This window comes from Xyrauchen texanus, chromosome 2, assembly GCF_025860055.1.
Source record: "Xyrauchen texanus isolate HMW12.3.18 chromosome 2, RBS_HiC_50CHRs, whole genome shotgun sequence".
NCBI classification, from domain to species: Eukaryota; Metazoa; Chordata; class Actinopteri; order Cypriniformes; family Catostomidae; genus Xyrauchen; species Xyrauchen texanus.
Genome location: NC_068277.1, coordinates 5,912,062 through 5,929,300, shown reverse-complemented (window position 1 = coordinate 5,929,300; position 17,239 = coordinate 5,912,062). Strand labels below are relative to the sequence as shown.

The 17,239-nt window shown below is 38.6% G+C and overlaps 1 protein-coding gene across 1 annotated transcript; it reads right to left on the bottom strand.

The window, feature by feature from the left end:
• Positions 1-182: 182 nt before the first annotated feature.
• On the bottom strand, positions 183-16,123 carry cdh31 (cadherin 31). Its single transcript, XM_052092280.1, has 16 exons — positions 15,956-16,123; positions 15,735-15,849; positions 8,423-8,667; positions 8,079-8,219; positions 7,826-7,981; positions 7,588-7,732; positions 6,265-6,437; positions 6,056-6,184; positions 5,765-5,950; positions 5,285-5,529; positions 3,640-3,782; positions 3,318-3,545; positions 3,000-3,221; positions 1,471-1,601; positions 1,194-1,337; positions 183-1,113 (listed from the first exon to the last, which is right to left on the bottom strand). Exons 1-16 carry the CDS (start codon positions 16,004-16,006, stop codon positions 907-909), a joined length of 2,661 nt encoding a protein of 886 aa, XP_051948240.1. The 5' UTR covers positions 16,007-16,123; the 3' UTR covers positions 183-906.
• Between the last annotated feature and the right edge of the window lie 1,116 nt (positions 16,124-17,239).

Here is a 17,239-nt window from a genome sequence, read left to right as displayed (position 1 = left end):
ATTGCTAGTTCTAACAGGGCACGTATTTGAAGCATGTTTTTCCCAGGTATCAACCGTTATCCATCTCTGGTGGTCCATTGACAAATGGTCAGCTGATTTTAATACCAGGGGTAAAAAATAGCCATGTTAGATCTTCAGTTAACCCAGAGTGAGGGAGAACAAAACATTCAGAAACTCCAAAAAAAAAGTAACTAACTTGTTTAATAAAATATGGAACCTTGTAAAACTTGCCTAAACAAGCATATAACATGTACATAAAGAATGAAAAATACATACATAAAGCCATTAACATTCTTGCATTCAGTAAAATTAAAGGATGCTTGAAAATATCATGAAAAACTAAATGGGGGGGAAAAAAAAAAGAAAGTCACCACTCTGACATCAGTGCTTTTCAAAAAAAGGAAAATTGACAGTATCGTTCATGCTGTGCATTATCCTTTAATGCCAAAGTAGAGGAAGATAACAAAGAGTTAAAGGAAATTCATTTTACAAAAATCAATAAATTGCATAAAGTATGTTACGTAAATGGCTTAAAATTTAAGACCAGCATCTTGAGCTGTTTTATAGCTCCTTACCCATAGATCAATCTTAGAATACATAGTCCGCTCTGTCAAATAGGAGCTTTGTAAATAAAAATAAAAAAACACAACAACATTTCAGCCGAGTTCCTGCCAAGACTGCTCCCAGGAAAAGGAAACACTTGTGGAGGTCTACGAATCTTTCTTTGAGGTTGGTGATGGGGTGAACAGTGCTATCAATCCGGCTCCAACGTTAAACATAACATGCAAATCACCAGATCATACAGTGAAACTTGTATAAAAAATTGTCCCATATTTAAATGATCCACGTGCCTCTTGCATTAGGAGAAAAACCAAGCGTTGCAAATAAAACTCTAATGAAGATGACTCAATCCTCTCCTCCTCCGTACATGTCCGCCAGCTTCTTGAAGCGTGGGCCCCAATCATTGAGGAAGTCGTAGTCTACGTCCGCTCCTGAGCTGGAAGAGTTGAGGGAGCTGAGAGAACCTGCATCTGAGCCTCCTCCTTCATAGTCAAACACCAAGAGGGAGTCATAGGGGGGTGCAGTGGGGTCGTTATCTGCGGCCTTTAGATTCTGCGGTCCAGAAAAACGGTAGCGTTTAGTATTTTGAGTCTTCAGAACTTGTTGGGACTAAAGAAATGTTCAATACTTACGTCATCAATGAATGTGCCAATCTCATCAGGGTTGGCGGGTCGAGGTCTATATTGAGGTGCAGCAAAGAAAGTGGGAGCCTCGTCATTTCTGAACACTTCAGGTCGGTTGTCAAGGCCTCGATGAAGCACACTCAAATCATAATCCTGTGTAGAGTGTTTGATATGAAACAGAACAAACCACAATGAGGAAATAAACCACGACAGTAGTTCAAAATTCATTTCGAAATATGAATGAAATCAGCCACCAAAACTGTAAAACATCTGAACTTAAACTAACCTGATCATCCTCTCCACCGCCTTCCTCGTCATAATAGTAGATGTTGTCTCTAACATCATCTTCAGGGAGGAGTGGCTCTTTTTTACTGCCCCTTTTCCTCCTCAGGAACAAGAGAACTAGAAGAACAAGCACTGTGGGAGGAGGAACATGAATCAAAGTTACAACAAACTTACAACAAATTTGTTTTTAATAATGAATGAATGAATGAATGAATATTTAGAATGATTTAGAACGTGGGTCATAAATCATGGAAAATAGGACTGTTCTTGATCTTTTAATCTCAAATGTTCAAAACTAAAAACTCCTGTCCAGTCCCAACTAGGGTTGCTCCGATACCGCAATTTTGGCTTCGGCAAGATACTACATTTATGCATTTGGCAGACGCTTTTATCTAAAGTGACTTGAGCACTTATTATAAGGGCAATCCCCCCAGAGCAACCTGGAGTTAAGTGCCTTGCTCAAGGACACAATGGTGGTGGCTGTGGGGATCAAACCAGCAACCTTCTGATTACCACTTATGTGCTTTAGCCCACTACACCACCACTCTGTCCTGGTATCTCATCATCTATGCCAAATCGATACTTCGGCAACAAATAAATGGCCTCAGACTACTGATGAAAATCACACATAGAAGGAATTGATTAAAATAACTGCAGTCATCTTTCAATTTTTTAGTATACCATGTTTTATGCATTCATTTGATTAAACACGGTTCTGATGACAACATTTAAAACATTAACAGAGAGGCACCTTTTGTTCATTGTGAAGCGTGCACTCAGACTACATGTTATTTAACAAAATGACAATCACTCTTTAAGGATCACACTTGGCCATGTTACGATTTTAAGTTGAATAATTGCCAAATCGTCATTGATTTAATCTAAAAATAAATTTTTCCCCAATAGCACCACACTGTAGTATGGTACCGAAATTAGCAACAAGATGATATCGTACGGTATCGCAATATTTCGTTAGTACCTGTATACCATGCAACCCAAGTCCCAACAATTTCTTTTACATGTTAAAGCGGTGATATTTTAAATGCCATTAAGACATGCCATTCCTGGACACGTGTAGCACCCACAACTCTGCATTACCTTATAAAGGATCCCCAATAGTCATGTTCCACCCAAGCTACAAATTTAGTTTGTGAAAAAATAAGAATCAGAACTTTTGCACGGTCAAAAGTCTACTCCATTGACCACAAATACGTATGGATAACTGCTTGGTTATATTCTTAAGTACAGTCAACAGCAGGTAGACGACGCACACAGATGCAGACTGTCCGCTTGTCTGGAAAAACTGGGCTGCGTCACGCTCATTGTGCGAAAGATGTAGCGGGACATCAAAAACTGAAGAATACTTTGGCCTTCGCAATGCAGGTTCTGCAATGGTGCAGCAATGACTACAATAGACCTGAAAGGAAATCAGCAATCCCTCGCGAACGCATGGTTACTCATTTCACATGCAAAGACAACAAATAGATGACCTCTTCAGGTCACTTTAAATGCATGAATGAAATTACATACACAGCAGAGCCAAGATGGCTCCCAGGATTCCAAGAACTCCAGAAAGCGGCACCCCTGCCACAGCTATCTTTTCATTGCATTGGACATCTTGTCCTTTGCAGTCACATACAGATACTTGAATGGAGCTGTCCTGGGGTAGCCTCTGCTGATCATAAACCCTCAGGACTACATTGTAGACACCCTGTTCCAGTGGATTCCTCATATTCAGCACAATGCCGGTGTCTAAAAATGGGCACAATATAATAGTTAGAATGCACAGAGACTGACTAATTAAAAGATTGAATGCAAAGTTATCCCAATACATTAGTAAATCCTTACAGGTTTCATTCATTTTAGCAGTCCAGTTTTTACTCGTGTCTCCTTGGGTTTCAACACTAAACGGAGCAGCAAAAGGAATTCCATCTTTATCGGTTATTGAGAGAATGACTGATGGACTCTCACGATTGCAGATATTAATAGTCCTCTCATTAATAGATGGACCATTGTCATTCACATCCTGCAATTCAATTATCAGGGTCCCGGTGCCAGTTGCTGGAACGTCTGCATCTGCATATATAAAATACAAACTTCTTAGAAAAGGCTACTCTAATAAGAATTTAAGAATTAATTCATTCATTCATTCAAAAGAAACTAAATTTACCATCATCGGTTGCCAAAATTATAGCTTTGTATTTTCCATCTTTGACAAAGTTAGACTCTCTGTCCATAGGGCTCTTGACTTTGATCACTCCGGTATCTTTATTTACATTAAGCCAGCCAGCAGGATCGTTGCCAATTTTATACCTGTGAGGCATTAAAACATACAGGTTAAAACAAGAGAAAACTAGAAGCAAAGTTCATAGAGAGACTAACTTTCTGTGCACAAATTAAAATCACTTTATGTCTTAGGGACATTATTTGACAGATAAAGCTGCGACATTATGAGATCAATATATAGTTTGCATGTGCGGAGCTTTAAGGGGCTTTTCCACTGCACGGTACAACTCGACTCAACTCGATTTTTTGGGGGGTTTTCCACTGTTGATAGTACCTGGTACTTTTTTTAGCAGCACCTCGATCGAGGTTCCAAGTGAGCAGAGCCAATACTAAATGTGACATCAAAACCCTGCAGATCACTGATTGGTCAGAGAGAATCGCCACTACCGGCGTCACTGGATTTTCGACACGCGACATCAACCCGCTAGTTTTAAAGTTAGCTACAGCGATAGCAGTATCATTTGTTCACGCGACTTTTGAAATGTAAAAAGAAATGGCTGTGCGCAAAACCACACCGTGGTGAATACATGAGGTCAGTGGTTCGACCAAATGGACGCCATCTAAACAGGCGAGCAATGGGAGGGAGAGCGCCCTGGACTCAGCTGGAGTCCATGATGGAGGATGGGACATTTATTTACATTAACTCTATACTCTGCTTGAAAGCTTCACTTTATTTAGTTGACCAGCTACTGGAAAGCTTCTAAAACAACCAGCCCAATTTAAATGTTACACTTGTGTACAATCATCATGCAACGGCTGCTTCATGCAGCACAATGAGCTAGTAGCTAACAGCTAGCGGTCGTGTTATTGTTTTGGTCAGTCTGTCGTGTTTAAGACGATGTCACGGCAGTAGAGGCGGCGTAACTATGACGATCAGCCTATAATCCCACCCACATTGAGGCGGCACTAAACTGCAGTGGATATGCATGCTCAGAAAATAAATTAGAGTAGAGTCGAGGCAAGTCGAACCGTAACGTGCCGTGGATTGCCATTATATGAGTATACTTGCAAATATGTGGAGTCGTTATGCAGACATGAACTGTTTGTATCAGATGACAGCAGGCAGAGCACCAATTCAGTTTGTAGCGCGAGGCACATATGGACTACATATTTAAATAGCAGCCTTTTGCGGTTTAATAAAATCACTTTAAGTCATGCTGTGACCGGCTTTTCCAGAGTGGGAAGCTGCGGTCATAACGTCAGATCTCCTTGGTCAGAACACAAAAACACCTCAAAATAAAAGCTCCGCCAAAATAAAAAGCTAATAATAAAATGGTAATTGTATTATATTTAAGCAATATCTCACATTTGTGATGCTGTTATGCAGCACTTTGACAAATAACTCATTTTATTTTGGATTGTGCTGCGAGATTCTGTATAAAAATCACCATTTTTCAATCATTGTTATACTTTCACTTGATAAAAGTTAAGGAATTTATATATTTAAACACCATTTTGAAATGGGTCATGGAACAAATAGATAGCCCTTTTATGAACTGAAGATTTAAAAAAGCAGCAATAGTTCTTACGTTATCTTCTGTGATTTTGCAATGTCTGGATCGGTGGCCGTAAACGTAACCAATTCAGTATCAACTGCAAGATCTTCAGATTTGGAAATGACCTTCTCAGCTGGATTAAACACTGGAGGCTCATTCACATCTTCTACATTCACAGTGACTGTGGCAGTGGAAGTGGGCAACAAGCCGACAAATGGATCAATGTTCTCCACAATCACAGACAGAATGTATTGTTTGGTCTTTTCAAAGTCCAGTGGCTAAAATGGAAGAAAAAAAGGTTGTTTAAGGTACGTCATAACAGATACACCTCTTCAGTTTAGAGTCCTAAAACTCAAGAGAATTAATATTGAGTCATGTGTTCCCTCTGGGACGTAGGAGTTAAATAAGGCCTTACTTGAGATTTTCAAAAAGCCATGCACAGTCAATGCTCAAATGTGACCTTTGACATCACAGCGCAATTGCCTTGTCAAATTTATGAAGAGCATTCAGTACCTTGACAGTGGTAATGATCCCCTCTAGCTGGTTGGGTCCAGTACTGACATTAAAAAATCCACCTTTGTCACCAGCAACAATTCGATACTTGGTTGACCAGGCAGGTGATCCAATTTCATCGTCATCAGTCACTGGCAGTCTGGCCACTTCAGCACCCACTTTATTCTCAGGTACAGATACGGTGTACTAAAAAACCCAAGGTTGTGTATTATTTTCATACAGTACATACTATAAATTGTTGTAAAATATTATAAATACCAAACAAATTTAGGTGCAAGTTAGGTGCATTACTGTGTTTTGCTCAAACTGAGGTGCGTTATCATTGCTGTCAGTCACTGTAATGACAGCTGTGCCAGTGGTTGAACGACCCTCTCCAGCCATGTCAGCAGCTCTAATGACCAAAGTATATTTAGGAAATTTCTGGAAGGGAACAAATTACAGTGAGTTAGCCCTCATTACAATCATTGCTTGAGATCCAGTCATCAGATGTCACTTCTCACCTCTCGGTCCAAGCCGGTTTCGATCACACGGATCCCTCCAGTTACAGTGTTGATATCAAACATTTTGGGTTTTGGAGATGGTGGATCCTGGCTCAGAATTGCGTATCTGACATCAGAATTGTCATTATCAGGCTCATCGGCATCAGTGGCGGTCACCTTCATAAACTCGTAATCTTTGGAGAGATGAAGAAATGGTTCAGGGAGGTATAAACTGAAGTGACATTCAATTCAATCAAACTAAAAAGGTTAATCCGGAGCGGTGGCGGCTGGTCGTTTTCAAAGGATGGGAAGCACAGAAGTCGTCGGTAAAAAAAAAAAGTGTACTGGCACATTTTTTTATGTTATTCATTTCATTGTTCGTCTAGTTAACTTATGTGAAGTCGGTTCTCCAATCTTAATTTTTTTGCATTTTTGATTTCTCAAATTAAAAAAAACAACATTAGCAGTGTCTGCCATTTTGCTCTCAAAAGCAGATAGACAGACACACACACACAGACACATATGTATGTGTACACACACACACACACACAGTTGTGTTTCCATGTTTTATGGGGACTTTCCATAGACATAATGGTTTTTATACTGTACAAACTTTATATTCTATCCCCTAAACCTAACCCAATCCCTAAACCTAACCCTCACAGAAAAATTTCTGCATTTTTACCTTTTCAAAAAACATAATTTAGTATGATTTATAAGCTGTTTTCCTCATGGGGACCGACAAAATGTCCCCACAAGGTCAAAAATTTCGGGTTTTACTATCCTTATGGGGACATTTGGTCCCCACAAAGTGATAAATACACGCTCACACACACACACACACACACACACATCACGGTTTCAATGATTGGCCGTTTGTTACATGGTTCAGCCCGTTTGAGAGCTTGAACAATCAGACGGAGAAGCTGGGCTTCCAGTCGGACAGAAATACGTTGATTGTCGAATCACCAATCAGCTCATTTCCCTTTTGCAAATAGCGCTCACGAAGCTCCCATAGGCCCCCCAGAGACACATGGCGTCCGGGCATGAACCAAAATGACACGTTAAGAGCCCCTTTTCCAATGAACATCGATCTTTTGCCCCAGGGAATTCAATTAGACAACTTTTTGGGACAAATGGTAAATGTTCTGCACTTATATAGCACCTTTTTAACCTCAGCAGAATTCAAAGCGACACATGCTAGCCTGTCATCGGGGTTCAGTGTCTTGCCCAAGGACACTTCGGCATGTGGAGTCGTGTGGGCCGAGAATCAAACTGGTCTTAAAAGCAATCGCCACTGATCAAGATTAATTTCAATTGAGAGAAAGTACACCATACGCATACCTTTGGAAGCAGCTTCAGGAACGTTTCCTTCGAAACGATTTTTAATAAACACAGGGTTGTTATCATTTTGGTCAATTACATTGACAATGACTTCCATGTCAGTCTCTTTGATATCCACATCAGCTCCAACAGCATGAGCTACGAGCTGAAGACATGGGATGAAATAAAGGCATGTTAAGATATATATACAGTTTATTTTGTTTATTACAGTTTTTAACTAAGACTAAAATCAACTTACACGGTATGAAGCTTTTTGTTCTCTGTCGAGTGGCTGAGTCACAAAGAGATTCCCTGTAAGTCTTTCAATGGTGAAAAGTCCTTTAGGGTCCAGATCTGCCCCTTCACCTGTGATACTGTACACCATCCGAGTTTCCTTGGCATAATCTGACTTAATCTAAATACAGACAGAAATAACAGAACAAAATCAGTAACAGAAAGGCCTCTTGTATTCACGTGTCATTTTAAACAGTCACTTTAACATTTCCACTCACCTGGACAAGCTTTTTTGGGAATGGACCTTTACTGTTTTCAGGTTCATTGAACGGAGGAATAACCCATCCTCTCTTTCTCCTCTTAAGACCGGTTGAAGACTTTGGAAATGCCAGAACCGGAACATCGGAGGGAGATTCCGTCTGGAAAACAAACAAACAAAGTTTAAATGACATGGACTGCCCGCTCTAAACCAGTCTGATCCCCAAATGGAGCCAGTCGTGAATAAGAACCATTTCCAACACCGACCCATTAGCAAATACACACAGTAATGACTGAAATGCCCCAGCAGAGGTCAGGCCTGTATAGTGTTACTCAGCAGTTCCTTGGAGGAACGTGTGTGTACCTGTGTAGTGTCATGCACCACCGTGTCCACGTGATGCACCTCATGATCATGTGCACGCTCAACTCTGATAAATACTGTATGCTTCTTGCCACTGGAGTCCCAAGCGTTCAAAGAAAACACCTTGTGGCCTTCATGGAGAGTAACTTGTCTTTTCAGTGTTACAGTTCCATCCATGTTCACATCAAACCGCTTGTCAACGGACTGAAAGAGTGTTCTCGATCTTCCATCACAGGTGTTGAATGTTACTGCAAGAAAAAGAGAATTAAAGGGCACAGAAATGAGTTGTTTTACAATGAATTATAGATGAAATTGTACTCAATGCATCCCTTCTGTGATATTTGAAGCATTTTAAAATAAATGCTATGGAGATTTCAGCAGTTGTTCCAGTTAAATGGGACATTTAAAAGCACATTTCATTCATGTCAGCAAGTGCTGCAGTGTTGTAAACATGACAAATCAAATGCAATATTTTTGATCAATGTTTTATTTCTACATTTACAATTGTAGTTCATGTTGGTTCATAATGCATTATGTTAGCAGATACCATACATTACATTTTTAATCTTTAAATATGCCAATATATGTTGGAATTAACACCAAGCAAGATTAATGTGATTTTAGTGTTCATTGTAAAGTTCATGCTAACTAATGTAGTTCAATGTTAATGGTAACAAATACAGCCTTTTGTAAAGTGCTACAGATCTTATTTTGTGGCGTTATAATGGATGAAAACAGATATACATTACACACACACACCATTAAAACCAACTAAAACAAAACTGAAAAAAAGCAGCATATAAAATAGTTTCAAAAGTAATTTGGCAATTTCAAGTTTGTTTATTAGAGCTGGGCATTTCCATCCACCTCACAATTCGGTATATCGCAATTAATCACGAAATCATTGTTCGATTTTGCTTTTAATCTCAGTTAAATGTTCAGTTATAATGTCCATTTAGCGTGCAAACAGTATGAAATAAATTCTCTTTCAGATAATGCTGTTATTCATTATACTGGGGACAGTCCAACCAGTTCAATTACAGACATAGACATTTTATAAATGTTATTTTATCTTTAGTTTTTCATAATTTTAGCTTCAAAAATTGTAGTATTACATCAATAAATATGGCGTATTGAAATGTCATATATTACATTGCATATATGCAGTATACATTTACAAGTAGGGCGGCACATAACGATTATTTATCGATTAATCTAACGATTATTTTCCCAATTAGTCGATTCATCTAACGACTAATTTGCAGATTATTCTAATGATTAATACTTGATTATAGAACAATTAATGCAAAATAAATAAACATTAATATTCCAATATATTATTAAATCATATGTAAAATTCAAGTCACTCTCAAGAGGAATACCAAAACATTGTGCAACGCTATAATGTCCAACATAATCATTTTACATTAAAATTAGTGCAATTTGAGTAACACTAAAATGCATTTCTAACAGGAATAACGAAAACTTGTGCATTCTTAAATCAACTCGCAGTAATACACACCCAACTTAGCGCACGCACACCTACACACCCAACTTAGCGCACGCACACCTACACACCCAACTTAGCGCACGCACACAAACTCTCTCTACCCCTCCTTTCCCTCCCTCCACATTCCTCTCTCCGTCCCCCTCGTCTTACAGTGCAAATCAAGCAACTTTATAACAGGAATAACAAAACTATTGCAATCTGAATTAAATCTCAGTGAGGCAAGGAAAATAACTGAAATGATTTACAGACTGTAACAGTCACACAGTTTATCCCATTTTCTCACTCATACATGACCGTTAAAGTAAACAGAAAATATAAAACGGCCAAAAAAAAATAAAAAAAAAAAATCAGATGACGCATGGTGTAAAGCTACGTCAGCAGCGGTGCAGAAATTGCTTTTAACATGGGGGCGATGAGGAAACATTTCGAAAATCAACTTTAACTGACTACTACTAATGGAGAGTTTACACTACATGATTTAAGCCCATTTTCGCTCGCTGATAGTTTTGTGGAGATCGCCGACAAAAGCCTGAAATCGTGGGCATATCGGAGCTCGCTCCCATGAGCGACGATCGCAATGTCTGAATTATCAAAGACGCGATCTGAGAGAAGCGATGTCAGCGAGATTTCTAGGATGTTAAATATCTTGACCTGTCTGCGACTCCAAATTGTGCTAATGTGAAATATGTTTTGACTGAATACAACAGCAGCGTTGAGCTACAGCCAATGAGAGAGCATGAAACGGGGCAGGAAGTTTCAGTGGGAGGAGTCCTGATGTACCTGCAACAGAACATCAACTAGCAGCTGCGGCATCAAGAAACTCTAATTGGACTGAAGAAATGGAGGATAAATTAGTGTAACATTGGCAGGAGCACCAGCGACTATGAGGTTTCATCTGAACTGTCCCACAACCGGGTGGAGAAAGAAGAGTTGGAGAGGAATCACCAATTCTCTTGGACAGTCAGGGAAGCAAATAAGTCGATTTATCAGTAGGAGATACTTTTTCCAAGACCAGACAGACAGTTGTGTAATATGAACGGTACCACGATCTACCATTTTAATTACTCCACAGCGACACGTGTTATGCAAATCGATGTATTTCTGTAAACGATGGCGTCGATTGATCGTCCCAGCCCTAGTTACAGGTTTGATTCTTACATGCCTAATTTGTACCATTTACTTGGATACGCAGAACCAGTGCTAAAACGGTACTGTCTCTTTAAGACCCGTGACAGTGACTTTTACAGTAGTGTTTTTTTGGTCAAATGGCTTCTTTACAGCATCCATGTTATACGAGATTAGAATTAAATGTTTCTTGGTAAATAACTGACTGTAAAGAACAGAAAGGACATTAAAAGATACATTATTAAACAATGCATGGCTTGCGTGGATCAGTGGCTAAATCACAGGCACTGTGTGTAGCAAAAGGGAAGTATTTAGACACATCTGATTGTAGGGGATTGCACCGCAGTTAGACAGAAAGAGCGATCTTGGCATTTTAATAATTGGCATTGCGATCGTACAAATGAAGATCAAGCAGAAAAATCGATATTTTGGCCCGGCCCTAGATTTAAGCACATGAGAGGTCCAGCATGCCCTACACCACTTGACGTGTACACTTATTAACTACAGCTTTGGGGAATTTAATTATCTTCTTTCATTACTTACGTTTAGCCAATTATACCATTTTAATCGATTCTGATATGCCAGTTCTTACGGTCCCGTTTTATTTTCTCGTCACACCTTCTGTAAAGCACTAGTAAAAGTTTGACTAACCCATTTCAGGACTAAACTAGCGGACAATCCTTTAACCAAAATCAGAAACAAGCACTCTGGCCATTTAAATGCATGTGTATATTGGAACATAGTGCTGCCCGCCATTAGTGGTCTGTTGAAAGGAAGTAGGGAAAACAATCACCCCTTAACTCAACAATAAGTGACCATTAGTGGGACACTGAGCAGGGTGCATCCTCCAAGATGTGCACTACACGGGTATAACTATAGATCAATCTAAAATCCGAAACCAAACAATGGCATTTTTCTTGGCTTGATCAAGCAGCATCAGATTGACCGGGGCATATATTTAACCAACGGGCCATATATTTAATATGGCCCATTGCAGCTAAAATCAAAACCAAGATGATGTACATGCAATCTTCTCACTGGCATCACTCTTCATGTAAAGCACCTGACTTACTGACATATCGATGACTCAATCGTGACACAAAGAACCTTAACTACACATTAACTACTAGAAAGATGTAAAATACACGTTCAAACTGAATCACGCCCGCTACTATAAAAGGCCAAGGCAAGCATTCTTACCTAAACGAGTAAGCCAATCAGAAGCTCCTTCAGTCGCGCTCTCTGATAGGCTAGATCAGGGGTGTTCACACTTTTTTGCGTGATCTACATTTAAATGACCAACTCATTAATATCTACCAACTAAAAAAAAAAGTAGTTTTGTCTATAAAAAAAAAAAAAAACGCTTGTTGGGACTACTGCATTTATGCCTACATGGAATTCATCTTCTAATTAATTAAAAAAATAATTATGTTCAATGTTGATATCATTCAGTTTTAACACTAAACCCAAAACACCTACAGCACAATATAAACAATAGCCATTTACCTTATTCTGATGACTTGCACTGAATAGGACAGTTTTGTATAATCCGGGCATTGGCTGTTGGTAGCTAGCCTCAAACCGCTAGCTTCGCAATTTCGCGCTCCGTTCTAAGAAGCCTTTGGAAGGCGCACCTAGTCGTCATGGCAACTGAATAAACAAATCTCGCCTGGTCAAAATGTACTCGTCAAGTGCAAGTCAGACAGAAACTAAATTATGGAAAAACATTATATTTATTTGTATTAAAATGTAACGAAATACATTAAAATTTGCGCGATCTACCAGCATTGCCTTTGCGATCGACTGGTAGATCGCGATCAACGTATTGGTCACCCCTGGGCTAGATTATTTCTTTAAGCGTCAGCACGTTCAGTTTCACGTCTCTAATGCGTTATTAAGCGCTAGAATGGAGTTAGCATAAACATCGACGACCTACTGAATGGAATTGAGGCTATCGAAACTTCAAGCGGGCCACTTTTACAACAAAGTGACGGAGATGTTCATTCGCAAGGAGACAAATGGATTAATGTTTAAGTAAAGGCAAGTTAATGTGTTTATTCAAAATCTGTGTTATTGATACGAGGTCATTGATTCTGATTAATCTGCAGCTATGAAATATTGATCTGGCAATCATATCCATCTTGTGTTATGCTCTGTCGGTTTTATATTTCTAACGTTAGGGCGCAGTGTCTGCTTACACATGCATTAAGGGATGTAGACTGCCGTGTTGCCTTGTGCATACAGGTTAAGTCTGTTGTCTTTGGTGGTCAGATTAGTTCATTGCTCCGGTCCATTCCAGTGTTTATGAGCTGTGGGAAGAGTGACGTAGTGAAACTAGCAACAGGCAACCTTTTCTTTGTGTTGTATGTCAAAGCAAGCTCTTCTGGCACTGTGGTTCATTGTATGATTTAAATGGACATAATCATGCTCGGCTCAATATATGACAATCTTTAATTTGTGTGATATGTCCCGAATTTAAAACGATTTGGTCGTGAAGTTTGCCATGGTGACAATTTCCCATTGACTGGTGGGTTCGGAGGCAACAATTTACATCTGTCTAGAACGGTCTATTCTTCAGAAAAAGGAAGCTGTTGAAGGGTTTAATTATATACACATTTTAATCGATCATATTTTAAATAATTTTAAGAGATCTTGAAGCCCCCCTGGAAGTGTGCCGAGGCCCCCCTAGTGGGTCCCGACCCCCTGGACTAATGGACAAGCAACAATAACGGTGTACGAAGACAAGATAAGCTCTACATGATTGAAGCAAACACACAAACAGAAGACTGTAAATATCCTATACGACTTACTGACCTTGATCCTTAAGGACGTAAAAAATGGTTTCAAATCTCTTGGTCAAAAATGACGTCACGCACACCCACAAAAACTCACAATTTGAGCTTTATGGGTGAGATCATCCATGTGAATCAGTAGTTAATATTTCACAAAACCTGCAGCAGCTCAACCAATCATGATGTTTAAAAAAAAAAGACTTTGATCTGAAACCACACACTCTGAAATATGAGAGCTCTAACATATTTGGTTTTCAAATAGGCCGAGTGAATCCCAAGTTATATAGCAGAACAATAGCATATCCTGCCCAACTCAAAACAAAGAATCAATACGCCACCACTTGAGGTTGTTATTCCTGGAGTTGCAATAAAATCCAATGCAACAGAAACAAGGCATAACATGTCAAAATCCTTTGAGGAGAAACTAGACTTGCCCCACTTCATGTCTCGGTACTTATCAAATGATTAAACCTTGTGCAACTGTCCGGACATTTTTGCCTTTTTAATTTATTCAATCATTTTGGCTATGTTAATGCCAACAGCATGCATCTTGCCAAAGGTGTGCATTTTGATATTTCAACCTCAGTTCCTATAATACACAGTGTACACAAAACAGTTACACTCAGGAACTTTAGGACAAAAATGTCCCCATTGAAACTGCAATATTTGATCCCAGTGCCATTAAAGCATAAAAGCATGAATTCTATGATATTATGCTTTTCATTATGGAGCCCTGGCTTCAAAACTGAAAATTTTAAAATATTCCACCAGGTGGTGCCATTGTTCTCATGTTTAGCCTATGGAGCAAATACAAGCTTTTCCCTATTTTCTGTCTTCTGTATTATAGAGCACTGCAGGACAATTAAATAAATGATACAGGTACAATTGTGTGGGTGTGTTGGTATGGATGTCAGGGTGTGTTCTTTGTGTATTCAGAAATGTGTGTGTGTGTGTGTGTGTGTGTGTAAAAAAACAACAATGGCATTATATAAACAAACTGGCATTTAAAGGGTTAATATCCTGAAAATAAATGAATATTTGGTAGTTATGATCAGGACTGATGTTGGTCAAACACTCAGTGAAAATGGAAAATAATATAAATATATAATATTATGGCAGTTTTTTTACGTGGACATTTTTGTCCTCAAAAGGTCCTGAGTGTAAGTTTAAAAAAATAAAATAAAAAATATGACACTGAACAAAATAATAATGCATCAAAATCAATGTTGTTGCTAATCATTAACATAGGCTATCCCAGACTGTGATAGGCCCCGCCCCCCAAATTATTATATATTTTTTTAAATCCCTTTAGCATTTAGTATATGAAAAATAAAATTATAATTTTTTCTCATAAAAACAGTGGCATTATATAAACAAACTGGCATTTAAAGGGTTAAAATCCTGAAAATGAACGAATATTTGGTAGTTATGATCAGGACTGATGCTGGTTAAAAATAAGCTAACCAAAAATAAATGAACAAATTGAAAGTGGAAAATAATATTAATATATAATTATTATCAAAGCAGATTTTGACGTGGACACTTTTGTTCTCGAAGGACCTCTGAGTAACTTTTATTGGCGCACAAGGGTTAAAGTACAGAAAATATTCAATCATCCATTGAATACGCATTCAATAGCCAATTAAATAATACTTAAACATGTCACAAACTCGGTCTTACACGAAGAAAAGGGGTAAAAAATCTGAACTTTTTAAGGCGAGACCAGATTTATAGTGCAAACCTGGCAGATACACGTAACAAAACCGGTTTCAATACGATCCTTTAAATTCAAAATAGAAAAACAAAACAATATGGTCCAAAAAAAAAATCAAAATAAACGTTCAGTTTAAGTGTTTTAAACGCAAAGATATTTGTGAACACAACATACCTCTTCCTAGTCTTTTCCCTCTGTGAAGGTGCTCTCTGTGAACTTTAAAAACCAACAACTCCGAATCAAATCCAGGTGTACATGACGACTCCTCCGCGAACCCACACGAAAACACCTAATTAAACAATACAAGGATTTAAAAACAATTACAAAACTAAAAAAAAAAAAACTTCACTGCACTTTCGGTACACAACGTGATCGACGCCACCATATAATCTTACCTGACAGAGCAAAACAATAACTCCTAATCGCACAATCATAATATTCTCCATTCGAGAAGCTTAAAGATAGGATAAAAAAAAAAAGGCCTTCAGTGTTTTATTCCGTAAACGTGTTGAGACTTTCACAGCTGTGCAGCAAATGAGAAAATGGTCAGGTAGCTTCGACACTGACGCAACCAGGTGACCTCGCCCATCCGGTAATTAACATCTCCAAATATGGTCATACAGGCCCTTTAAGCCACGCCTATACATTCAGGTAAAGAAGAACGTTTCAGGGGGTCGTTCACAGCCAATTTGTATCCGTATCCGTCCGCGCTGTTTTTCCAGTTGTTTTCATACGTAAATATGCGCTAGACGGACTTGTATCGTTGGTTATTAAGCGCGTATTTTAGACGCCGGTTCAAGCGAAATGTTAACCCTTGACCTCAACCGATAAAACCGGGTTTCCAGACACCTGCGTTCGTAGCGTGGAATTTGTTTCAGCGAATGATGAGTTCGGTTTGAACGGCCCCAAAGTGTTTTGTAAATACGCCAGATTACTGAAATACCAGTCAAATTTACAAACCGTCCGTTTACTCTGTCAGAGCGTAAACGTTGTGGTAAAAAAAATGGCGGGCAAACAGTCGCTTCGTAGCATGAACTACTAGCTTATTTGAATCCACTCTTTAAAAGACTATATGAGCAACCGACGTGTTCACTCATGTTGCTAAACTGAAAATGCCATTCATTCATGTGAACAGTGAAAATCCCCCCTGACGGAGGAAGTCTCTGTTGAAATGAATGATGGATGATTAATCAACTCATGGATTCACACGACTAGTTTTGTCAAACGAGCACATAAACCAAAATAACTCATTTTATGTAAAGAATTAGACGTTGCTGGAATTAGAATATAACTACTTTATTTTTTATATATAGGGTACAATGGTGTTAAAGGTACTTTTGATGTTATTTTCTCCAAAAACACCAAATACCAACAAAAACTACCACAGTACATTTCTTAACACCTGTCTGTAAATATACACTGCAAAATATTCCTGATCCATGAGATCATTGCATGCAGTGTAAGTCTGATATTGATGTCATTTAATCTTGCAAATGTATGTAGCTTTATTTTGAACCAAAATACATATTTGTTATTTTCATAGTTTAAGGTTGTTAAATCAAAGGTTTTTTTTAATAACTGTCTAAAAGCCCCTGTAAAGCATATTGTTTTTCTTAAAACGAATATTATGGGTTCAATACGAGTTTGATTTCCACAAAAACAAGTTATACTCGTCCCTC

What these genes read in the sequence shown, in the direction of transcription:
- cdh31 (XM_052092280.1), bottom strand. Translation starts at nt 16,006, where the DNA reads ATGGAGAATATTATGATTGTGCGATTAGGAGTTATTGTTTTGCTCTGT. An exon ending in TGGTGCATGACACTACACAG is followed by an intron (nt 8,220 to 8,422) that starts GTACACACACGT and finishes TTTGTTTTCCAG; the next exon opens with ACGGAATCTCCCTCCGATGT. An exon ending in AATTTTGGCAACCGATGATG is followed by an intron (nt 3,546 to 3,639) that starts GTAAATTTAGTT and finishes TTATATATGCAG; the next exon opens with ATGCAGACGTTCCAGCAACT.